General features: G+C 35.6%; 1 protein-coding gene across 2 annotated transcripts in view; it reads right to left on the reverse strand.

The window, feature by feature from the left end:
- Positions 1-26507, reverse strand: part of Xirp2 (xin actin binding repeat containing 2) — a 75140-nt gene that overhangs the window by 34412 nt on the left and 14221 nt on the right. For both annotated transcript variants that reach the window (XM_076866556.2, XM_076866555.2), the window contains exons 2-3: positions 15751-15899; positions 10754-10891 (exon numbers count right to left, since the gene is read on the reverse strand). In XM_076866556.2, the coding sequence (XP_076722671.2) occupies positions 10754-10891; positions 15751-15807 (195 nt within the window). In that variant the 5' untranslated portion in view covers positions 15808-15899. The remainder of the gene's footprint in view (positions 1-10753; positions 10892-15750; positions 15900-26507) is intronic.

Raw genomic sequence — 26507 nt, forward strand, 5'->3', positions numbered from 1 at the left:
AGAAGCTGGAAAAAATGAACAGTTTCTCAAACATCTCTCTGTAATAGTGTGGTTCTAAGGACAGAACCTCTTAGCGCCGCTTCCTTTTCTCAGGCCTTGTGTTCTTTCAGTTTTTTTTTTTAGCATGCTAATTTGTTTGTAATTATGCAAATTAATAACCAAATGAACATCCAAAAGAATAGATGAGCTTGACTCAATCCAATCATTTTCAAAGACCTATGAGGAAGGATTTATTTTGAGAAATACAGACCCAGAAGAAGCGGAAAGAGCTAATAATATCCTCTGATGTCAAGTACTTACAGAAAACATCTATTTTCATAAAAGTAACTATATGGAAAAGACATTTTATAGATTTTACTGAGTTCTACTAGTGTAATGATTATATAATGTTAATGGTTTCATTTGTTATGTATTTCCTCGCTTCTCACAAAATAACAAAATCTAAGAACGGAAAATTCTGTAGCTATTTGATTATAAAACTTGAAAATATAGTAAATTTAATTAGCATATTGGAAAACATTATCTATACACTTGGGAATTATGTTCAATGTAATTATACAAAAATATTATTTATATTTCTAAGTTAATATAAACCTTTAGACAGAAAGGACAATACAAAATTTTTTCTTCTATTTCAACTTTTTCTCAATGTTCACCCCTTCTTATAAAAGATACAAAATTCCATTATGTAAAAAAAAATCTGTATTTCACTTCTTTATCCACATGAAATACTTTTTGAGATCACCTGCACAAGTATGGAGGAACTGCTCTTCTCTGATCTTATTTCTTTGGGAAAGGAATGGGTCATCACTTCCTCAACAACTTGGCCCTGATATGAGAACACAACACTCCTTTCCTAAAGCAATCTCCATTCATTTTACTTTAAAGGAATGAAGGATATAAATGTAAGTGCATTGTCTTCTCTAAATAAAATTGAAAAGGTATTTTCTAAGAACAGATAGGTCTATTGAAACAGCAGACCCAAAAATACCATTAAGAAGAAGAGAGGTTGTTGTAATGGAGCTCCAATAACTGGGGTAAACCTTACTCCCACAAATTCTATTTTGGAGAATGAGTAAGATGAATTATAGGGGAAAAAAAACGCAACCAATCCAAGTTGTTTTAAAAGCACTTGAAATAAGTCTTACTTATTGGTATTAGGACTATCCCCTGAGGCCCTGACTTCCTGAGAAACAGGGCCAGGACACTCTTCCTATGTTAATATTCCTAAATCCATTGAAGTCACCAAGAACATTAGTTCACTTAGTTTTATCAAAGCAGAAAAGGAACTGATGCTGAATCAATGTATTATACAGACTGCACTATTAACCAAGAAGATGAAATTTTCACAAAAGACCCAGGACAATGGTTGCCCTTGTCTGCACAGTGTGGGGTGGAAATGAGTTTCCCTTTATAATGATGTACTAGAATGGCCTGCAGTGTTCCTTCAGGGGAGGGAGGAGTGAACCCTCTATGCACCAGCAGAGTAACTCATAAGCCAACAGGCTCTGTAGCAAGAAGCTGAAAGGGCAAATTGCAACGGGACATGACTAAGACTTTATAGTCACACCTTAGCAGACAGTAAGCAGTTACCACCAAATTCATTTGAGGACAGAAGAGGTTGAGAGTTACAATGTGTGACCGTAAAGTAACGTGATTGATGTTAGTGGATAACAGAAGACAGTCTTATATTTCATGAGCATACCTTGTAACCCAGGGAAAGATCACACGTTAGCTTAGTTATGTAAAGAGCTAGGTGGCTATGAGAATCTTTACTACATCATTTAATAAGGTTTTTCACTTTATAATTATGTAAAACTCTGTGTCTATCACAAAATATTATTGATAAAGAAATATCAAAGGCACAAAAAAGAGACATTAAGTATATAGACTGTAAAATTCTATTAAAACAATTTTGAATTAAACTATTGCAAAATGAATGCATGAAATCTGTTTTAATTGATTACTGGAGTATCAATATAATAAACTAAAATATATCAATTTCATTAGTTATTTTTATTCTAATTAGCTAGTTTATTATAATGTTTTAACATATATCTAGTTAATTTGAAGCAGTTAAATATTTAATTTATTTTTAATCTCCTAATACATCATATGTATGCATAAATCCACTATTTCAACATAGTCTATCATTAACAAAAGTAACTGGAGTTTGGTATCCATGAAGTGATTGTTTGATTGATATTCATGATTTTCACTATGATTTCTTTAAGCCCCTGCTTTCTTAGTATTCTTCCCAGTCTTGTGCTCTATCTTTGATTGCAGTATACATCTCAAGAGAAATGACCACATGGCTGGGCATGGTGGTGCGTGTCTGTAATCCTAGTACCTTAGGAGGCTGAGGCAGGAAGATTGCAAGTTCAAAGCCAGCCTCAGCAAAAGCGAGGTGCTAAACAACTCAGTGAGACCCTGTCTCTAAATAAAATATAAAATAGGGCAGGGATGTGGCTCAGTGGTAAAGTGCCCCTGGGTTTAATCCCTGGTACCAAAAAAAAAAAAAAAAAAAGGGAGAAATGACCACATAAACAAAGAAGCCCTGCAGTGACAAGGACAGAGGGGAGTTGCATAGGGGACAAGCTTCAGACCAGAACTAAGAGGGGAGTAGTCAGTTTGGGAGTAACAAATCTTAGCTCAGATTCACATTTCCATCTGTTGGAATAACTTTGGTTCACAGCTAGTAGCTACGAGCAGCTCAGAGTGCTAGGAAAACCTACGAGAAGACGGGGCACTCTGCTCTAGCAAGCCGTGGTCAGTGTTGCCAAACTACCAGACTATGAGGTCAGGAAACCCAGAGTCAAGTGCTTCAGGGCATGTAACCACCCCCCAACACATAGCCCCCTCCCTTAGGGACAAAGACCCTTCCAGACTACCTTCCATCACAACAGTAATATGTAGTGCTTCCTCATAGTGTGGTAACAATAGGCATAAGGATTACAATAGGCATAAGATGATTGGCTTATAGATGTTAAGGTGCTTATGTGTGATTGGCGGGCACGCCCTACCTGAACCCTATAATAGCTGTATGCATTCCAAAAATAAGGGAGCTTGCTTGGAGGTTGACTGAGGGTGTCACCTGCCAGCTCTCACCAGCTCCCGGTATCCATGTGCTGCTTTGACACCACGTCTCTAGCCCCCACCCCTTGACTGAGGTAGCCAAGTGACCATCAACCACACCAGGGACGTAGGAACACATACAGCCATCATCATTGCTAAACATTAGAATCACCTGGAGAGCTTTAAAATTCCCTGCTCTCTGATCATACTCTGGAACAATTAGACCAGAAATACCTGGGCTGCTCAGGTGGAAACAGACTTAGATACCCAGAGCTCCCACCCAGATTCCATGACCCAGCCCAATGGGAATGGAAACAATGATTTAATTCTAAATTCCTGCACTGTCAGGGTATGAGCAGGAGGAGATGTGTCAGGCAGTCTGAAAAGATGCCCTGCTTCTGGGCCTGAGAGATGTAGAAACCCAAAGACAGAACTCACTGGAACCCATTACCATAATTCATAATTCCCGTGTTTCAACCCTAGGGAACCTGCAGCAAAGGAGGTTGAAGGGTTTTGTAAGGAGGGTGAGCTGCATTTCTAGACAGATGAGTTCCATGTAGGCTAAGGGAAGAGTCTGTGGTTTGCTGTTTTCCCCACAGTAAGTGCAGCTAATTTGTTTCACAGCTCAAGCAAGGAAAATTTTCACAAAATATAATTCTGTGTATTCAATTTCTATAAAAATAATATGGGATTTTACCATATTATTTAATCCTGAAGAGCTACAGGAAGGTGGATGTGGGTAAGAAGGCAGAGACACAGAGATTAAGAAGCTAGAGACAACCAGCCTCAAAGTGTTTAGATAGAAGGCTCATGAACACACATTTGAGAGGCAGTAGTGACGTGGGCCTTCATGATCACAACAGGGATAGTTCTGGATGCAAAAGTGGAAGAAAAAAGTCATGCATCTACAAACCCACAATGGTATCAGAGTTTGCATTTCTTTTTAAATTGAAAAAAATTCTGAGAACCAGATGGTTAGCTCTGTGGCATAGTCAGGAACTGAAATGCTCAGTTAAACAAATTCAGTCAACTAAATTCTTCATAAAGCATCCCCTACCAATCTGGTACCGTGTGTGTTGCAGATAATCATTGGCTGAGGACATTGTGCTTTATTTAGCAAACTCTTTGAGTTCTGTTTGAGTCAGCATTAAAAAGTTAATCTTATTGTGTTCTTTTCATTGCCAAGGTCCACTCAGCCACAGGCACTGAGAAAGAGCTATGGAGGATAAAGAGATTAAAGGACTGGGTCTGGAAGAAAAAAAATGGTGAAAGATTGTTATTAGAGTTTTAATTTTTTACATAGTAAGCTGTTACATGTAGCTTGTCTATGAGCCTTATTTATGTGCCTCTTGAGGACAAGGGGTGTGCTGTTTCTGTTTTCCTGAGAAAGAGCTGCCACTGGCTCTGACCTATCTGGAGAAAGGTCAGGAAGATTCCCTTGCCTGTGTCAAATGAAAAGAAACAGTTCTCTGGCAAATAGAAGCCCTTATATCTTAGCATTTGTACATAATGGTCTTGTATACTGAACAAACGCTTGCTGTATTTTTTTTAAGACAATTGTAGAAATATATCTATCTTCACTATTGCAACTGCACAAAGCATAAAATGTCATGAGGTAGTTTCTTCCCCTTACAAATTCTTTTCTTTTTCTTCCATACATCAACTAAAATGTGCTGAGAAACCACAATTCACAAGACACTAGCTTTAACACTAGTAGAAATAAATTAAAAAAACAAATAAATTAAAAAAAACTCTCAACTCTTCCTCTTTTCCTCATTTATTGTATAGCCTCTTCTGCTTGATTCAGTTTATATATTAATTATGATATTCTCAGAACATCTTGTTATAATACTATGAGTAAAGCAGTCTGCAAAAGCAAATGCTGCATAATTCATATGCTTACACTTGAAAAACACAAACTTGCTCTCACAGTGGCAAACAGGACCCTGTATATCTGTGCAGTGTATGTTTATGCATATTCCTCTCCTCAACCTTCTTAAAGGTACAACTCATCTTTTCATTCTTAGAGATGAAGTTAAGCATGTTTCCCTCAAAAGAAGACCTGCTATCATAATTTTTAAAATATGCACTAGTTACTGACTACTCCAGAGTGACCTATGTCTAAAGGTATGTTCATTTTAAGCAAATTTCTAATTATTTATGAAGCTTCTAAGAAATTATTGTCTCCCAGAGCTAAAGAAAGAACTGGAAAGAATGCTAAGGTGTGGGGCACATAACAATGCAGTCCTTCTTTGTATTTTTACATATACATAAAGTGCCTGTGAATCATATTTTAACCTGAGAGTAGGTACCACTTGATTATGTCCTTTCTTGATTTTAATGGCAATACTACTGATGACAATAGCCAGTGTTTGCTGAATAATTAATACATGCCAGATGTTATACTAAGAGTTTTCATGGACCATATCTTTTTATTAGCAAAGTGACCCAGTTGCTTCATCATTTTACAGAAGAGAATAGGTGGTGCCCTTGTTTGAATATGTGTCCCCACCAAACACATGTTGAATTTAACTGCCATCATGTTGGCATTGGCAGATGGGACCTCCATGAAGTGTTTAGCTCATAAAGGATTTACCTTCGTGAATGAAGTGGAGATATCTATCTATCTATCTATCTATCTATCTATCTATCCATCCATCCATCCATCCATCCATCTATCTATCCATCCATCCATCTATCCATCTCTATCTCTATCTCCCATCCTTTCTGCCATGTCATAATACAGCATGAATAACCTAGTCAGAAGCTTGACATTGGACTTTCCCATTGCCAGAACTGTAAGCCAATAATTTTTTGTCCGTTTTAAATTACCCAGTCTGTGCTATTCTGTTATAGTATCACAAAACATACTAAGATAGGTGACTAACTCAGGCTGTGTGACTCTGGAACTACAGGCCTAACCATTATTCTAGACTGATTCATTTTGAGTGCTCTTCCTATAATTTATAATGGTAATTTTAAAACAGTGCACACAATCAACATACTATACAATCCATGAGATACTAGCTGTGGATTAGACACATTCTGGTTTGTAACTTGTGTGTTGATAGCAATCTAGGTCAGATTGGAACTGTTAATAGCAACACATGACCTTGAACAGAGATGTGTGTGGCAGAACCTAAAGGTAGGTTTAAAGCATATAAGAAACACTTTATAATTAGTCGATAAAATATATTTAGATTGCTAGAAAATAATTATAGGTTACCTTTAAAGAGACTAGAACACACAGATGTCAGATTATATCTGTCATAAGCTGTCGAAAATGTTTTCTCTCGACCTAAAATTGTACAGGGATTGTTCCAAATCCACATAATCTTTCAGAGTACGAATGTTTACATTCGGATTTTCATAACAGCAGATGCAGGTGGAAAGATACACACTGTCACCCAGCACATCAGAGTGGGCAGCAGGGTGAAGGTCAGGGATGCTTTCGACTCTTGACATGGATTCAGTGTAGCAATTTCACATGAAAGCAATTACCTAAGCATTGGATTGCACTGATTACTTTCAAAATGTTTGGAGCTCCATCTGCTCTTTCCTACTTAAGTCACTTAAAAAGAAAAAAAAAAAAGCAACTTCAGAAAAGAAGAGGCTGCCAGGGCTTCACAATTAATACGCAAAGAGCTCCTCAGTACTGCCTAAGGTTGGAGGAAAGGAAAAGCAAGAGGAAATTCACATAAGATGAAAGTCAAAACTCGTGTGTGAGAATAAGGCACAAAGAGAGTCCTAGACTACTAATGGGTTCAATGTTCCTTTTTTTCGGGGGGTGGGATGGGGGGATATAAATGTATTAAAAGTAGATTGTGATGACATTGCAATAAGTATGTCAATCTTGGTATGGAAACTCACTAAGAAGTCAAATTGTATTCATAAAGTAGGTGCATTTTATGGTGTGCAAATTGTATCTTAACAATGCTGCTATAAGGAAAAAGGAAAAAGTCGTAAATAAACCAGATAGAAGCCACAGAGTGGGCAAGTGAAAATGAACTCAGGAGAGAGACAATGGCAGTTTTACATCCACAACACATTCATTCTAATATCTGCTCCAGGATATTTCAAGATGCTCTGTTGAGACTGAGAGGATAGGAAGGATGACTCAAGAATGTTCCTACCAAATGGAGTCAGCCATAGTGAGTGGATGAAGAACACCCCTCTTAAGTGATCCTTTGCGTTCTAGCATTAAAATTCTAGTTTTCACTGGCACAGAATAGTGAGAATTCAATCCTAAGACAAAATAAAAACCAGTGTTAATATGATATTTTTAATCTAAATATCAACAGAAGACATATTGAGTACCTTAAAAAAAACTATTGGATATCATCCCTATCTACCGGAAGTAGTAATGGCTGTTTTGAAAAGCAAAGTCTAAATTACTAGTACCAAGAAGTGCTAGTACTAAGCAGAATCCTAGTCAAGAGTCCCCCACCTAACCTTTTTTAAAAAATTTTTTTTATTAGTTGCTCAAAACATTACAATGATCTTGACATATCATACATTTGATTCAAATGGGGTACGTAATCTTATTGGTCCCACCACTTCCCCATCACTCCAGGGGTTCAGCGTGGTTTCTATGTCTAACTTTCATACAGAAACTCCAACGGCCAGCAATGATACATACTGCTGGCTGTTAAAGAGGTGGTGCCATAAAGTGTAAATCTAGAATGTATAAATGGTACATCGGTCTGCTTAAAATACCTGGCATAAGTGAAGGTGCCTATGTCTTGTATTCCTCCTCTTTTAGAACTCCCTTTTCTATAAGTATAAAACATTTAAACCATCAGCAAACAGAAGGGAATTTTAATCTCAGAGATAACAATTTTCAAACCTTGTTTGGGTCAATACTGATCTCCCAGACAACCTGTTACCAAATAGCCATTCAATTACCTTGAAACACCTGATTCCAATAAGTTAGGAAGGAATTAGACAGATTGGACTTAATTATTACAACTTATGAAATTATTACTAATTGTGACATTAAATGTTGTCAGAAATCCAAAACAAATGTTCTTTCTACTCAAACTTGACTTCCAAATTAACAACTATTACTGTATGTCAACAAAATTTACATATATATATATATATATATATATATATATATATTCGAAAGGGGCAGAGTTAGAGAGATAGAATGCAAGTACTTGAAATAAACAAAGAGATTGAAAACACTGTGAGAGTCAACAGCATCTTATGTAAGAACAGAATTAACTACCTGTCTTTACTAGCAAACATCATGTCCTCAATCCCTGCTAATAAAACGAGCAATTTTTAGAATGCATTTAGATAGCTTAAAAAAATCTGAGCAAATAATCAAAGACTATTTTTTTTTACACTCACTCCTAAAATTTGGCATTTATCTCAAATTTTCTGTAAGGATTATAAATTAAAGTTTTGTCTTAAAAATTCAAGTGACCCTTTTTCTTTCATTTTCTCAAAGACTCTTACATATAGTGGGCATTCAATACATGGTGTTTACCAGTTTAGTTGCAGCTATGATTCCTTTCTGTTGTATTTATATTGCATTGCAGTATGGCTCAGATTCATTCATTCATCAAGAAATTATCAGGTATAGATTTTTTTGTTGTTGTTGTTTGGCTTTGTTTTCCCCCCATCATATATTCTTTGTTGACAAATGTATGCGGAAAATTTCCTCTTAGGTAAATGAGATGCAGAAGTCTAAACCAATTAGCACACTCTGGTCATAGGAGTTTGTTCAAGAATGAGCATATGTGTTCCATTCAGAGCCTGTTAGATGTTCTAAGCTTTTACTGTGAAAAGGACACAATCTTTCTTTGCATTCCACTATTTCAAAATAGCTGTGTGAGAATAGGGTCAATCCAGGGGAATTATGATTGGGAGGCTAAGAAGAAGAAATCATGTGATTTGCAAAATTCCCCAATTTAATAATTGAAAAGGTCCAAGAGAGCTGATTCACCACTGGGGATTCAATCCAATCTCCCATAAGATTGCATTTTTATGAACTTTTGTTCACGTTGCATTGTCTGTTTACATTGTGAACAACATTCCTTTTTAACGTAAGGCACCTTTCCTGAGATTTTTCTGTCTTTTGCACTATTAAAGAGTCTTTATTGATAACAAGCTTCTAAGATAATGAGATACTTTCACATAAGTTTCTCTGTGTCATATTAGATCCCGTGACAGCCAATGTGATTGGTAAATCACTGATCAACTTCCCTCTCTAATTTATCTGAAACTGAGGCTTGAGTGGGTTATGAATTAGGTCCCTGCAATATTGGCTATGTAATTTGCCAGATTCAGTGCAAAATGAGCATGTGGTATCCTGAGTTCAAAAGTTATTGAGGAATTTCAAGATGGAAACAGTTGAGTGTTAAAGTAAGGTAAGGCCTTTCTAAGCACGGAAGGCTATGCAACTGCAAATAACCCATATCCATGAGTGATCTGGATCTATGTACTTGGCAGGCAAGAGGCAAGAGATATTGGTAGAAGTCAGATTCCAAATGCCATAGTTCTGGAGTCTATAGCACTGCTTCCCTACATAGTAAAAGATTTGTCAATACATCACTGATACTTCTATAGAGAATTTGTTAGTTAAACTGTGAACATAATTATATTTTGTATTGTTGATCAATTTAAAGTACTCAGACACCTCTACAACTGATTCACTCCAACACTCCTGTGTTGTAGCAGGTAGGTAGTAGATTACAGGGAGGCTGACTTTCTTATGTATATTATGTTTCCTTAGGCAACATTACAAAGAAATATGGTCACAAATTTATTGAGCTAGCAATACTGCACACATTTCACTTTCCAAACAAAGCTAGAACAAGAAAACAAATAGTAGTTCACATGTTAAGTTCTTAATCAGTCTACCTGAAGCAGTCTCCTCCCTCTCTACACACACCACCCAACTGCTTCACTTTTAAACATTTGGGCAACTCTATATTTCCTGTGGATTTTAAAAAGGAAAATACAGCCATTATGAAATTTCATATCCCAGTTATTACCTTCCTCATGGAAAATGTAGGCCTGAGTACAGCTGTTTATAGTGAAATTACAATTTTTTTCCAAGTGCTGAGCTCTGTCTGATGAGTTTTATTATTTAGATTCTCACATTCAAAAATCATTATGTCACATGAAAATATTTGGTGATATATGATAATGAAGTAATGAAATGGGAAAAATTTATATAAGATAACATTTAGAAGTAGCATTGAGGTTTTATGTAACATCTGGGTTCAACTACTCAATTTTTGATGATTTTAAAGAAAACAAAAAATTCCCCATAATAAATAGCTGAATAATGCTTTACTTTTAGCCTACACAAACAACCGGCAGATAGTTTGTCATGAATTATAACCTAGAAGCAGGGGCTTAATACAAATACTGCTCTCAACAGTTCTGTTTACTTGTCAACCAACCTGGGCTGTTTAATCTAATTTATGTTTGAGATGTGAGAGTCTTAAGGGGTAATGTTTCAGCATGGTTCATGTGGCAAAATGATTAAAATAACTAAATCAATACATTTATATACTTTAAAGACAATTTTCTAAAACATTCTAAAATAACAATTGTTTTAATGAGTTATAAAAATAAACCAGCCACCAAGAATGAGGGGTTCCTGCCTTGTTAAGAGCAATTTAAGCACACATGATGTACTCACCACCCACAGTGGCATTACCTGCTCGGATCTGTTCTGGTGTTGATACTGGTACTGAGAAAAAGTATTACAGGAAGAAGAAATTTTGTCCTTCTCAAATTGTTTCTTCACCTTGGCCAAACCACCAGGCACTGTGCACATTTCTGATTCTTCCATCATCTAGGATGAAAAAAAAAAAAAAAGGCAAATTCAGCTTTCTATCTGGGATGCTTTTGTTTTAAACAGTTGACAAGTATGGAAGGGTGGTATATTAAAAAGAATTAGCACACAATTATTTTAGTAGGCTTTTACTTAAAACCTCAATACAAATAGTCACAGTCTAAGTTGTTTTCTCATTGATCAGTCTTGGTATATAGTTGGAACACTTTTCAAAATATGGAGTTAATTCTCCTTCTTTCAGATAAATTTTAATGTCTGGAGGTTAGCCCTGTTTTGTTTCCCTAGGAGTACAATCCAGGGCCTTGTGCATGCTAGGTAAGTGCTCCACCACTAAGCTACACCCCACCCCCTTGGCCTATAAGAAGGTATTTCTTTAATAATACATAGTGTAGTGGATATTAGTATAATGAATTCAATTTTGATCAAAATAAGCTTTTCATTAAAACCCCAAATACCTTTATAGGTGACACATTATTCTGAATAATTATTAAAATCATTTTTCCTTAGTTCAAATTTTTTAAAAATTATCAAGTATGAACAGAACAAAGAGACTTAGATTATGTCTTATGTAAAAATATTATCATCAATAATAATAAAAACTGCTAAGTCATAGCACTAGGATGCCTTTTCTGTATCTTCATATGTATTCTGTCAGTTAATGCTTCTCAATATTCTGTGAGATACAGACACCTATTATCCACATTTTAAAATAAGTAAATTGTGGTTTGGGGAAATAAAACAGCTTGTTAAATTCTCTCAGCTAGGACAAGAATGTTAGCACTGACATTTGAATCACATCTGCCTGTCTTACTCACTAGCCTTAAAGAACAGGCAGAAAAACAGCAGAATTGGCACGTCCCAGATCTCAGCAACGAGCACTGGTGTGTCAGGATCAGGGGGCTTTCACAGTAGAAGGGTTTTGGTCTATTCTTGCCATTCTACAGATTCCAATACATATTACTGGATGTAACTCAAAGAGCACTAAAGGGTCCTGTTGGGTCTTTAGCCTCATCAGGAAGTACAGAAGTAGATCAGAGTCTTTGGTTTTGATGATTCAACACACTCCAGAGCCCAGAAGGTACTCAAACCCAGATGGGATGACTACTTTCCAGCAAACAGACCTCATGCCAACCCTCCTCCAGGAAGCTTCCAGTTTTGCTTGCAGCTGAGAGGAGACTCAGCAACACTTCAAACTAGAGCAGGTCTTCTGAGGTCTGGTCCAGTCCTGACATAACCCTGAAAGCCCTAAGACCTTGAAATTGGAGCCTGGGGAGCTGAGGTTCTCATACTATGGACCCCTGGATTCCTGGAATCTTAATCCAACTATACAGCTTCTCAATACTAAAAATACAGCATCTACCTTGGGTTTGAGTTTCCCATATTCCAGAATGTTGGAGAATTAACTAGTAAATATTTAGTATTATCTGAATTAGCATCAAATACTCAAGTGGTTGCATTGCTGAGTTAATAACATTTCCCCACTTTCATGACCTATCATGTATTTCAGAATACTGTTAGAAGAAGAGATATGATTTTACATTTCTATGTACTAGATATTTATGCTGTCAAATTCTATGACAAATTTTAAATGTTAGTTCTAATCAATTACTGCTGTTTGATACACACAAAAGTAGTGAGAAGGTATGTCATCTCTTTTGAAATTTAAAAGAAATAAAAAAGTGAGTCAAGGTCACAATATTTCTTTGACCTCCACCTGCTATTTAATTTACATACATGACTTTCCTGCATAGATCATATACAAGTAATATATTAGTATTAAATTATAGAAATTCAGGTAATTATTATCAAGAAGGACATTACTGTTTCAAGTAACTATAAACAACATACAAATCACGTGTAAATTAATCTGACTTTAGTATTTATGTGAATGCATGGATATTCTCCAACTAAATGCATTTTTTAAAAATTCAGTTCCTAACCAGATAGGTTGCCTCCTACCTGCCAAATAAAATAAAGATCTATATGCACTCATTTCTTTCCTTTCAGCATTGTGCATTGGACTTAGACCATGCAAAAGTACAAGCAGCTGATGATTTTTTATTAGACGTATTCTCCCTACCCCTGTTGGCCCAGGAACTCATATGACACAACTGCAGCTTCTCAGTCACCCAAGTGAGATGAAGCCTCCAAGATGTAGATAGTATGCTGCTAAGGTTTCCTTAATCATAGTTTATGGAGGAAGGTTCACACATGTGAGTTATTTGAAGGTCTCTCTGGCCTGTACGTGGAGTGGCGCTTCCTTGCTCCACTGAGGATCACTCCTGTAACTTTGCCTTGTTTAGCACCATGTTCTAAATTTCCTCTCTAACCCATGTAATTATTAATGACCATGTAACAGAGACTGCTCTGTGTTGAAATTGTTTAGGTTTACAATTTTTCCATGTTTCTTATTCTTTGGCTTGGAGTTCACATATGGAATCTAATAGCTATGTCAATGATAAGAAGTTAATTTAAATATGTGACACTCAAACCCAGAGAAATATACTTAGATAGCTATCAAATTTGTTTACCAAGAATGGTCCATAGGTTATAGAATCTGATAGAAATGACATAATTTGGGGAGTTGGACAGTGAGTCTAACCCTACTCCTGACAAAACTTGGGATTAAAATTCCTGAACCTTTTAAAAAAAACTGGACATAGCAATATATTTCTCACAGATTTGTTTTGAGTGTTAAAATAGAAAAGAGAAATAAAATCACACAGCGTAGAATCTGGCATTTTAATCCATTTCTCAACAAACATTACTTCCCCTTTCTTTTCTACGTGTTTCTGCAGACCACACATGACTTTCATTTAAGTCTCAAAAAATGCCATTTTACTTAGTGTAAGACAAAGGGAAACTGATCATTGCTAGCTATCTAAGCATGAGTGGAATGCATAGGATTCAGTCTGGGCCTGAATCTATGACTTCCAGATTTTACACTTAAAATATTTGAGTTAATTGCGTAGACATTAGTCATGGGCAGTTTCCATGATTTTTTCTTTCCTTTCCTTTTTTGGGGGCGGGGGGGATATGTATAAGGGATTGAGCAAGCATATAATGCAACTGAGTAAACAAGGCAGCTATTTTGCTTTTCTTTACGTATTTATCAGGTTTCCTTTAAGGTAAGTATGTACTCTTCTCATCACAATATTTGATAATAGGGTATTTTGGGGACAAAGAATATACATATTATAACAGAAGGAGAAAGTTGAATTTAATTAAAAGTACCAGATTCAAGAAATAACAAACTGACCTTGGCTTCCTTACTACCTAACTGCATAATCTCCTAAAAGTAATTTCAGTCAGTATTTTGGCATGTAAAATATGCATAAAAGATGAATATTAAATTTCTTATGCCTAGACAACTTTCAGATTGTTGCTAAATTTTTTTATTATTGTATTAATAATAGACCAATTTACCTATGTGCCCCCCTATTTAAAAAAATATATGTATTTTTAGTTGTCAACGGACTTCATTTATTTATATATGGTGCTGAGAATCAAACTCAGTGCCTCACACATGCTAGGCAAGCGCTCTACCACTGAGCCACAACCCCAGCCCCCTATGCGCCCCTTTTTAACATTCTCTTTTTAGCACCAGAAAAAATACAAATAATACATGATACCAATTTATTTTATCTGAGTACCTGGAAGTATTAAAGTCTTCATAAATAAAAGGTTGATTACTAAATTATCAGCCTTTAACCAGGTGCTTCCAAGATCCACTGTTTCCCCAAGAATCATTTCTCCAATTTAGACTGTTTGCATGGAAGTTCTGAATATCCAGCAGGGGGCGCCCTCTAAGAAGACTGGTAGGAAGCATTGTAATGCTACTTGCTACTATTTGTTTTGGAAGCCAACTAGTTACTTATGTCATTTCTGAACATTCATTCCAAATATATGCTGTGTCTAAAATGTATTTTAATGACTATGTAAAAACTTAAATGTCATCTAGAATTGCAATATTGTTAATGAGCTTGGCACAGTCAGCCTTGTATCTAAATAATTTGTAAAGAATGTTAAGAGTAGCTATTTTAAAATACTACTTTTGGGATTAATCTCTCTCTCTCTCTCTCTCTCTCTCACACACACACACACACACACACACACACACACAACTTGGCTAATTTGGAGATTATAATTATAAAAGAACATTCTTATATTCCATTAAGCTGAAGGGTAAAGAATTCAGAATCTAACAAATTCTTTTGACTATGGCTTTATTATGTGTTGGCTCTAAAAATTGGTGGTCTTACTGAATCCTGCAGTTTCCTATAATCATAATTGGTTTAGCAGAGTGCCTACATTGCTAATCTCTCTCATTTCTATGTTGATTAAGCCTCTCCTAATGGATTTAGTGCATACAGAGAAAAGCAAAAGAAATTATACAGCCAGAGAATTTAAATGAACCGTATATGAGACCAAGGAGGGCAGCATGCAAACCCACATTATTAAAATTTGAAATTAATTCCCAACCTTCCTGAGGAGAATAGCTATAGGTTAAGTGATAATGATGACAATAATAACACATTTATACAGTGCCTTCTGGCTTACACATAAATTATCTCCTTGATTTCTCACTAAGACCCTATGTGGTAGTTGATTATTCCCATTTTCCAGTTAAGGAAACTGAAGCTCAAAAAGGGGTTAAAATAGTAGTTCAAGTTCATGCAACCAATATATAGCAGAACTGAAGCTTTAATTCAAATGATCTGAATTTGATTTGCACTGTATTTGTCTTCTTTGGACTTTATTCCACTGCCTAATGGTATTCTTGCCTTGCAAATGTAAGAAGAGGGTTTGGACCAACGGCAAGCACATTTTCTAATACAGAATCAAGAAAAGCAGCTTACATTAGCTGAGAAGCTGCGGCAGTCACCCCTGGAAACAGCTGCCTGGTACTTCGCCATCCGCTCCTTTAGGGAGACCACCTCCTGCAGATCCGAAACACCCTCACTCCCCGCAGGACGGTCTTCTGCAGGCTTAGTAGGGCCAACAGTCACTGAAAACAAATGTAGCATCCTTAGTTATGTGTCAGGCTTGAAAAGAACATAGCATTACCTTACAAACAGTGAAGGCATTTAAAATACTTGGCTTCACAAAACAATGTCACAATATTTTTAATGTTTCATGGTCACCCTCTTTACTTCAAGTTTCAAGCAATGCTACAAAATGCCTGAATAGTAGTATATGCTTTTATAAGCATAAAGAAATACTACCCCTTCCTCCTTCTCCTGCATTTATTTTGAAGACAAGTGTGTTTGTGTGTGTATATATTTAATAATTAATGTTTCTCCAGCACTGTGTTGTATTTATGCTAAATGCTATAAGAGCATTATCTCATTTACTCCTCTAATGACCTAGTGAGGTAAGTGCTATTATTTTCTAAAATTTATATATGAGAAAACAGAATTTTATAGCAGTTAAAAAACTTTCCTAGGATCACATTATTCATAAGTGGCAGACTTGAAGATGGTTAGACTAAATCTTTTGCAAGTCTAAAAATTGCTCTTTGCTTCTGTCCTCACCCCTCAACCCTCAAGGAGATACAACTAGCTAAAATATGCACGTGCTTTGAGAATTATAGACTGTAGGCTTTTTTTTAATTCATAGAGAAGTGTGTTACATAAGAAAAAAGTAATAGTATCATTAGAAACAGCTTTGTCTGTCACCCATTTCAGAGTCTGATATTTTCCCACGGTTTAATGCAGGGCAGTAGCAATCACACAACTGGAAATAGCACAAGACTGATGACAGGACCACAGAATGACAGGTGAGAGAAACAGAAAGATCTAGAGATCAGCTGGTCGAAATGAATCTAACCAAATCCTTTTAGGCATAAGGGAACATCTACCTAAATATTTCCTTAAGTGAAAGGCACATGAAGACCCTCGTATTTGGCATATGTGCCAGAGCTGGTCTTATTGGATCTAGTGCTCTTGGCTATGCTGACACCCTGCTTGATGGTTTATTATTCACTCTTAGGTGCTTTTGATTTCAAAACCATTTCAAAGGCTCTTTTTGAGACTAGTGAACTGAATGAGGTATATAAGTGTGTATATGCACATATGTGTCTATATATGGTATGTATGTACATATATACACATATGGGTGCATATTCTGTGTTTATGTATATTCATCTGTCATTCATGCAGCCCTTCCTTTTACTCTGAGGGCTGGAAGCTTCTGGAACTCAACAGGAGGGGCTTTTTGATGTACTTTATTATTTTTGTTGGTTTGATGTCATGATGAACCAAGGTCCAAACAACCTCAGATAACAGCGAAGCCAATCTTTCCTTGTTTCTCCTCAGCCTTTGGCTTCCACGTTGACACTTCTGCGTGGGCTCTCTCTTGTCCAGGGAGTAAGGTCCACAGAACAGGGTAGAGGAGGGTGTGGCTGTGGAGTTGCTAATCAAGACCTCCAGAGACCAAGCAGGAAGCAGGTCTGATTTTATTGCGCAGTAACCATGTATATATTCTCAGGCAGTAGCTAAGCAGATTACAAGAAGCCACCAATGCAATTTCTGCTAATTGTCCTTGCAGTGGCCAATTAAGGAGTGGGCCGTGGAGCAAGTGCAGGGACTGCTACACATGGCCTTATGCCCAGGGCTGTGCCTATGGGGTAAGCGGCCTGCTGCTCAGAGGCCTAACATGAGGGGAGTGGCCTGCCACTCAGAGGACCTTAACACATGCCATGTATACAGTACTCCATGCACTTGTCTCCACACCCATCTTGTTGAATTTGTAATCCTTTTAATTGGTGTCTTCAAGGTTTAGGTAGACAGTGGTGGTTAAAATAGCTCCTATGGCTCAGAAAAAATAAAAACATAATTTGAGGTTTGACTCCCTAAGCATTTGGTGTTCTCTAGAGACTTCTTAGTTAAATAAGCATTTTCATGTTTTAATTAAAATTGTAGAAATATATTTAACATGCTATCAAAATATAAAATATAAAGGAATAACAAGTTGTTTTATATCAATATTGTTCATATAAAACTGATATGTTCATAAAATTGTCAGCTGTCTTTGAAATTCACCTGTTATCTAAATCCTCATATTCAAATACAAGTCCATTCCTCCAGTCAATTCTGATTTAAAAGCAATTACTACCAATTGCTGAAAGTCTTTTATATACTAAAGGAAAAAGTATCATGATTATCCCCATGTGGATTATTTGTCTGCACAGATGCATTCAGTTTATGAATATACTGTACTATTTTTACTCTGTTGAGAATGAACATTATGAAGTGTTCATTGAACATGATCCTTCAATTTTTTTCCACATTAAATATACATCACTTCGTATACTACTTACATATGTTGTCATTCTTTTATTATTAATAGAAACTCAACCTGTTTGTTTTTGGTAAAATTTACAGATATTACTTAATTTTCAAGTGTTCAATTCTTTTTTTTAAAGAGAGAGAGAATTTTTAATATTTATTTTTTAGTTTTCGGTGGACACAACATCTTTATTTTATTTTTATGTGGTGCTGAGGATCGAACCCAGCACCCGGCGCATGCCAGGCGAGCACGCTACCGCTTGAGCCACATCCCCAGCCCCAAGTATTCAATTCTTATCACATTTCAACCTACTGAAATATTCCCAAGGTTATTGTTCAAGAAATTGGTGGCATGAGTATTAATAGATTTAGATTCCATTGTTCAATACCTTTTCATGCAGATCATGAAATAGATACTTAATTCACTCTCTCTCTCTCCCTCCCTCCCTCTCTCTCTCCTCCCCCCTCTCTCTCCCACATCAGTAACAACATACTCAGGTAGGGGCATGTAGTAGAAAAATCACCTTGAGTCAGTTGGCTGTATTCCATGTTGTTTTCTGAGTCTCCTCAGTCAATGTCTGTCAATATTTTATTGGGAAAACAAGGTGATGCTTCTTGCTTAGTATATGATAATGCATTGCACCCATACACTCCTAACTTGGTGCTGATAACACCTGATATAAATTTTGGGGGTTGGCAAGACATCCAGACATCCTTTTCCTTAGGGATGTGTGGGGAAGAAGAGAGTAGCAGGAAGCATCTGAACTCATAATACCTTATTTCAAAAGACTTTATGCAGTTGAATTTGGAGAGCAGTATAAAATGAGTTCTGAATATTTTCTAAGGAGAAAGGAGACAGATGAACAAATAAAGATGCTTGTTGTCATATTGTATTCCTGGAAAAATAGGCAATGAGGAAACTGATCAGTATGCAGATAGGACAGGGAAGGAACAGACTGAAAGGCTAAAGTGCTCTATGAAAAAGAGAAAGGGAAAAGTAAAATTTCAGATGTCTGTTTCTATTAGAAAGCATTATAAATATTAATATCACAAAATGATTTTGTTAGAAGGTTTCTGTCCCTGGGGTTTACAGGTAATTCATTGTGCAGATGAGTAAACAAAAATCCAAGAAGTGTAGTGAATCTTCCTGAATCTCCAGAGTTAATGGCATAGCTGTGCTTGGAATTAATCACACACTAAATAAAGAAAGCTTTTATTTGTTTGCTTATGTAAACATAATTGCCAATCCCAAAAACATATTAATTCTTTGTGTAATAAAATAAATCCAATAAAGGAGAAATAGCATAAAGAGAAGTACTTGGAAAGAAGTACTGAATAAGGTGCATACATATTTACATAATAAAAGTACAATCTGTTATCATGACTACTATTAGATAAGGAATATAGCAATGTCTTCTATAAGGCTTCTGAGATTCTTAGGGAAATAAATTTACATTTTAATTTTTGTAGTATAAAAATTTTATAGCAGATAAATACCACTTATGTCTATATTATTTTCTGAAATCACAAGACACTGCAGGACACTGTAGGACTAGAGTTGTGTTTTCTAAAGTCCCAAATATATGATTTTCTTCTATAGTTTTTGAAAGCAAAATAAATCAAGCAATACATTTGACCAAGATTACAGAAATTTGTTATGCCTTCCTGTATTCTATTTTCTATCGAGAGTTCATGTTTAAAGCATCTTTAAAAAATACAGTGGTACAATGTTTATAAGCAAAATACTCCTTCTTTCTTAACCAATTGTTCACATATCTTCAGTCTGCCACAGAAGAGACTGTATGGTCACTTTTATATGTTTCCTTGGAAGTGATAAATAGCTCTTAGACATTAGAGACAAAAAACAATGAGGAATAATCAATGTAATCAATGCATCCTGAAATTTTCTCCGGCTTTTACAAGTTCTATTACCAAAGAAAGAAAATTTAGGAGTATGCAATGATGAATATTAGGAGACCTTTTAAAAGGAACAGTCATGTATCTATTATTAACCATCCTAATCTAGCCGTTGAGGAGATTCGGAATTCAGTAGTTTATAAAAATGACATGCTCACACCATATTAAGCAATAACAAGCCTATTTGCATATCACATCCAACAACTATGGCAAGGTTCATGAGGCCAAGTGGTTTGTCACTCTGTAACTTTTAAGTTAGTTTTCATCTCAGCACATTTTCTAAATGCAAATATTTCTTATTGATTTTAGACTGTGGGAGGCACATTTCCAAACTATATATCTGGATAAAGTTATATGAAAAGAATGACTATATAACAACACAATGGATGTTATTGATCGAAAGATAAATATTCAATACAAGGTGGTTTAAAACTGACTTGCTCAAATAATGTTTAAATTTGTGTGAATAACCTAATTTCTTTCCCCGTTTCCTTCTGAATGTTGACTATGCCAAAGTCTAAAGAATAAAGTAGAAAGTACTTTGAGCTTTTTATTTTATTAAGAGTCTACGTGCAGTGTCTGAGTGAGGAAGTTGATGTAAACTGTCTCTTATTTATAGCAGAGAACTAGCTGAGGTGTAATCAGAGGAATAGAGCTGTGGAGATGAGAAAAGAACTATGGACAGTAAGATATTTACAAGAATTAAAATGCATATGGAAGGTAGAGAGCAGAACAAAGTCCAGGCTACAAGCATTTCAATGTGAGAGGAAGTGGACAGAACAAATATGATTATGATAAAAGAACTATATTGTTGAAAATTATTCTTTATAGATTGAAATTATTTATCATAACCCAGAAATAAAGTTAAATACATCAATGTAAGTAAATAAACTTAAATATTCAATGGCAAGTCCTGGTGAAAATTTCAAAATAATAAAAATTCTACAATTATCCAGCAAATGAAGAATACTGTGATGAGGAAACAAAATCCAGACATTCCTAGACACTTCCTTTACAACACTGAACACTAAAGGTAATTAGAGAACCAGGTATTGGTTACTTAAATTTGAATTCTGTGAAGCAAAGAGTTTATATGAATCCAAATAGACCTCCATAAGAGAAGGCAGCAAAAAGTCAAACACAGGCCATATAATCGCAAAACAGGAAAAAAGAAAACAAAGGCTCTTAAAATATAATACTTCAACATGAAGGTCCATCTTAAAACAAATGTGTTTGCTACCATAGTAATCATAGGCCAAACTTCTCATTGAAAGATAAAGACAAATAACCCAACCATATGATGTGGGCAAGAAATAAGGCCTAAATCATAACATACAATTTTAAAAGGAAATATTGGGAGAAAGTACCAGGCAAACTGTCTCTGCTTCCTGATTATTATCCCCTGAGCTGCTTTCCTCCATCGTACTCTTCCACCATGAAATTCTACCTCATCTCTGGCACAGAGCAATAGACATGGCTGTCTCTGGACTGAGACCTCTGAAAATGTGAGCACCAAATAGACTTTTCCTCTTCTAAAATTGTTCTTGTCAGGTCTTTTGATTGCAGCAATGGAAAAGCTGACTAAAACAATTACAACTTTTCAGGGGAAAGTTCCCCAAATCGTTTTCTGTTCATGTAGAAAATAAACCCAAAGAAGCTCCAGTATCAAGACCATTACTTCATGTGACCCTGGCTCCAAGTGTTGCTTTAAAAACCCATTTATTACTGGCTCATACTGATACTGAAAATATAAAAGAAACAAATAAAATTGGGAAGTTAAAAATTTTTTATCAGGGAAATATAAATGAAGAAAAGTCATCATGGCAATATTCTTTTCAGGCCAAGTATTTTTTTTTAATATTTATTTTTTAGTTTTCGGCGGACACATCATCTTTGTTTGTATGTGGTGCTGAGGATTGAACCGGGGCCGCATGCATGCCAGGTGAGTGCGCTACCACTTGAGCCACATACCCAGCCCCAGGCCAAGTATTTATAAAAATGAATTTTATTAAATGAGATAGGAGGGCATTCTACTGGAAACAGATACCATTCCACTATGAAGATGTAGCAATGGTAGACCATTACATGCTAATTAGTGCAGCACAGAAACAGAATGATCATTAGCAATAGAGAAAAAATTTGTGGGTGACTAACATCTCGTTCCATTTTTCCAGATAAACTTTTCCAAAATAAATGATGGAGATTTTATAATTAATATGATTTATTTAATATATTTACTCTTTCTAATTAAACAAACATTGTAAAAAAAATAACCCATAAGACATATTCACTGTCCTCCAGAGTTTTTAGCTGAGCTAGAGGGAAACAGGCAGTTATAAACCAATATGTTTCTGGGTTCAGACCTGGTGAGTTGGGAGTCTACAAGGAGGACACAATCCCTCTGGGATGTCAATGGGGCAGGTGTCAGGGAAAGCATCCAGAAAGATGAGACATCTGCATTGAATCATGGAGTTGGCTATGTGAATATGTATGTGTAAGAGCAAAAGATGCAGAAAGGATGAAATTGCAGCATTACCAAAAAATTGGATAGGGAAAATTGGGTAATGATTTTAAGGAAAAGATTAAGAGATGTATGAGCAAATGGAGTTGCTCATGGATAGTACATTGCAAATGTAGGAAAAGGGGAGGGAAATTAATGAAAATCTTACAAAAATATTTAAATATATATTTATAATCATAGAATATGAGTAGTTGATAAAACTATTTCAACTAGGTTTTCTTACTATAAAAATTCAAAATAGAAGTTTTTTTTTTTTTTAAACAAAATAGGAGAAAAGGAAAACTGGAAGAAAACAATTATAATAAATAGGCATAAATGTTAATTTTCCATGGACACTGACAGATCAGAAAAAATACTAACATTATGGAATATGGATAATGGACTTGAAAAAATGACTTATAAGTGAAAAATCATAGCAAATGTGTATGAAGTTCTTTCTGTGGTGTCAGACATTAATCCATTTAATGATCTCAATCACCCTATGAGTTAGAGACTATTTTGACTTTTCAGCTTCACTTTACAATTAAGAAAACAGAGATGCTGTCCCAACCCAGGTGACTGCTGAGCTTCAGACCCAGGAAGGAAAGTCAGGCAGTCTGGCTCCAGGTGCTATGGCTTAACCACTATTCTATGCTACCTCTTTCAAGTACCACCTTCCGCACCGCCCCCCCCCAAATCACCCTCTACAGTTAACAAATGAAGGAAAATTCAGACAGAAAGAGATGCCTTTTCTGTTGTGAACTGACTCAAATTATATATACGATGAAAAATTTAAATTCCTAAATGGCTAATCCAGTGTATAATTATGACTCAAAAGAAATTCTAAGTTTTAATGGCAATATAAGCTGTTTGGCAGAATAACTATGATTTATTTCTTCTTTCAAATTTGCTGAAAGCAATTCAAGAAACCTTTATTTAGTCCCAGCTAAGAAACAGGCAGAAAGCACTGGCAAGCCCTATGGGAGCCTGCAAAACTGAAGAAAGCCTAGATGTCATTTTCAGGAAGGCAAGCCCACTTTCAGTGACACAGCAACAGCCTTGCTATTTTATTCTGGATGTGTTATGAAGAAGTCAACGGTTTAGTACTCAGAAAATTGATTTAGAATTAAATTGGGAGAGAGATGAATTAAATTTTATCAAACCTAAATATATGACCTATGTTTGGATTTGTGTGCAGGCTATCATACCAACAGACATATCATAGGTTCAGAGCCATTAGCAGGAATAAATTTTTTCTATAATTCTTAATATTTGCATATCCCTCAGCTAATAAGAAGATTCATCCCTTTTAAACATTCAAAGTGTTGCTGCCAAGTCAAATTTGTAATCAATTTGAGTTTTATATATTCTTATCGTCATTCGAATATTATAAAACCAAGAAATAGATGGAGAATAAAATGAAAGAGCAAATGCACAGCACAGTCTTTGCATAATTCACAAACCTTAAAAACATGGAGAGGAAGGACAAAGGAACAAAAGGGGTGGAAGGGAATGCCATCATAGTGCAACAGCTACTATTTTGTGGCATCCTCCAGCATAGGATCAGAGTCTGTTTCTTAAACTGACCTCCCCATGATCCTGTTCCCTGCAAAGTGTTGTGTCACCACATGTGCATGTACCACCTGTCACTATCCCCAAATTCATTCATTCATCTGATTACTATGCTATGCTTTCTTCATTAATAAAGCATATGTCTCGTGGTAAAAAGAATTAGTTGTTGCTTCTTTACTCTTTCCTAGAAGGTACTCTTCCAGTTAACCAGATTCTAGAAGAGATTCTGTATATCCAATTGCCTAGATTCAGCATTGTGGTAGACAGAAAATCAGTTCCCCAAAAGATGATTATATCGTAAATCCTGGAACCTATGAGTGTTACCTTATATGGCAAAACAGATTTTGAAGATATGAAGAAGTTAAGCATATTTAGATGGATTTTCCAGGTGTGTTCACTGTAATCACTGGGTCCTCATAAATGACAGAGAGAGGCAGGACAAGTAGACAGTGAGGATGGGAAAATGATGACAGAAGTAGGAGAAAGGCATATTCTATACTGCTAGGCTTAAAGGTAGAAGTAATTCTGGAATCTTCTGGGAGCTAGAAAAGGCAAGGTGACAGATTCTTCTGTAGAGCTGGAAAGAGCACGGCCCAGACAGCATCTTAATTTTGGCGTAGTAAAAACCCAGATTTGATTTTGACTCTCCCAAGCTGTAGTATAAATTTGTGTTGTACTATAAATGTAATAGTATAAATTCTGTGTTTGTGGTAAATTGCTGCGGCCGCAAATAGGAAACTGACATAAGCACTAACTGTACACATACAGTAGCTGCGCAAGTCAGAAATCACAACACACTAGGTTCTTCTTAAGGCATATTTTAGTTCTAGCTCTTGCAAATCACACAGACACGTGTACAGTAACTACTGGATGATGAAACATCTTTGAAGTTACTCTTTGTGCCTGAAAGAAGAAATATCCACCTATTTATAAGTAAGATTGAAGTTAAGTGTCCATTTAGGTTCTAATCTAACAGAATTGCCATTCTGAATTGTAATTATTCTTGTTGTATAGTCTTGTCATCTGTTATCATCTCACAGGAAGTGCTTCTGGTGGTAGTGCAGTAATGAATGAAAGGAATTTAATCAGAAATTTGATTATCATTAGTATAAAAATATTGCCAATTTGGACATACTTGGAAATTTAATCAGACTGCTATTAAATGGTTTTATTAATTGCTTAGGCTGGAGAATTGGCCAGTTTAAAAAAAATCAATAATTGAATAAAAAGATTTAAGTTTCATTGAAATAGTCAAATAAATTAGAACCGTTAAATGCCTGTAGGTGATGCATATTTTCATAGCATAAGTCTCTTCTTTCCATTTCCCTATATAATCAGACATATCACACTATAATAATTATAGCTATCAGTTAATGAGAATCTATTATGTATTAATAATTTTCATGTATTATACCATTTATTCTCATAACTACCATATCTGGGAGGTGGTACATTCCCATTTTACTGATGAAGACGTAATGATCAAAAGATAAAATCAAATAGAAAGTATCTATAAAGCATTAATTAAAATACTATAAATAAAAGGAAGATGGTTACAATAGAGGAAGATGAACAGGAAGAGGGAGAAGGAGAGGGAAAGGGAGAGTACTGGGAACTGAAGTAGAGCAAATTATATTGCATGCTTGTATAATTATGTCAAAATGAGCCCCAATATTATATAAATATAGTTCATTAATAAAAATATAAAAAAGAAAGTGACAGTCTGAAGGTATTTCTGCATACAAGTTAATTAGCTCCACAAGTCTCATATATTCTCACTAAAATCTAACATTTCTATTTATGAGTAACATTTTAATTAAGGTCATGAATTCTCCTTTCTGCTTCCTAAATATCTGCATATAAATCCTTCCTAGACATTGATTTCAGTGAAATCTAGTGATACATCAAATGGAAACCAATTCAGTGAACTTCTATAGCTCTGAGTGGTCCTTTTTTATTCTTATAAGCTTGAGTTTAGAGTTAGAAATCAAAGTAAATTGTTCAGCTCTATTGCTTTGGTCATTATAGAGATCAAACTTTTAAAAGGGTAAGTTATAGATCCAAGTGAACAGAGAAAGGAATGAACTTTACTGCAAAAGATGGAAAATGCAAGATCAGGGCTACTGCTCTCATGTGCTAGTGATCTCGTCTTCTCAACAGCTTGGGAAGTGGTAACATGCTTCCATCAATTTCCCCTGGTGTAAATCTGCCCCTGGTATACACTCTTCTCTTAAGGCTTTAGGCATACATTCAGCCAACATCTACTTTCCATTTACTGTTGGCTAGTGACCGTGCTCAGAGCCAGGGACAACTTAATCACCATTATAATAATTCAGTC

This window comes from Callospermophilus lateralis, chromosome 9 (assembly GCF_048772815.1).
Source record: "Callospermophilus lateralis isolate mCalLat2 chromosome 9, mCalLat2.hap1, whole genome shotgun sequence".
NCBI classification, from domain to species: domain Eukaryota; kingdom Metazoa; phylum Chordata; class Mammalia; order Rodentia; family Sciuridae; genus Callospermophilus; species Callospermophilus lateralis.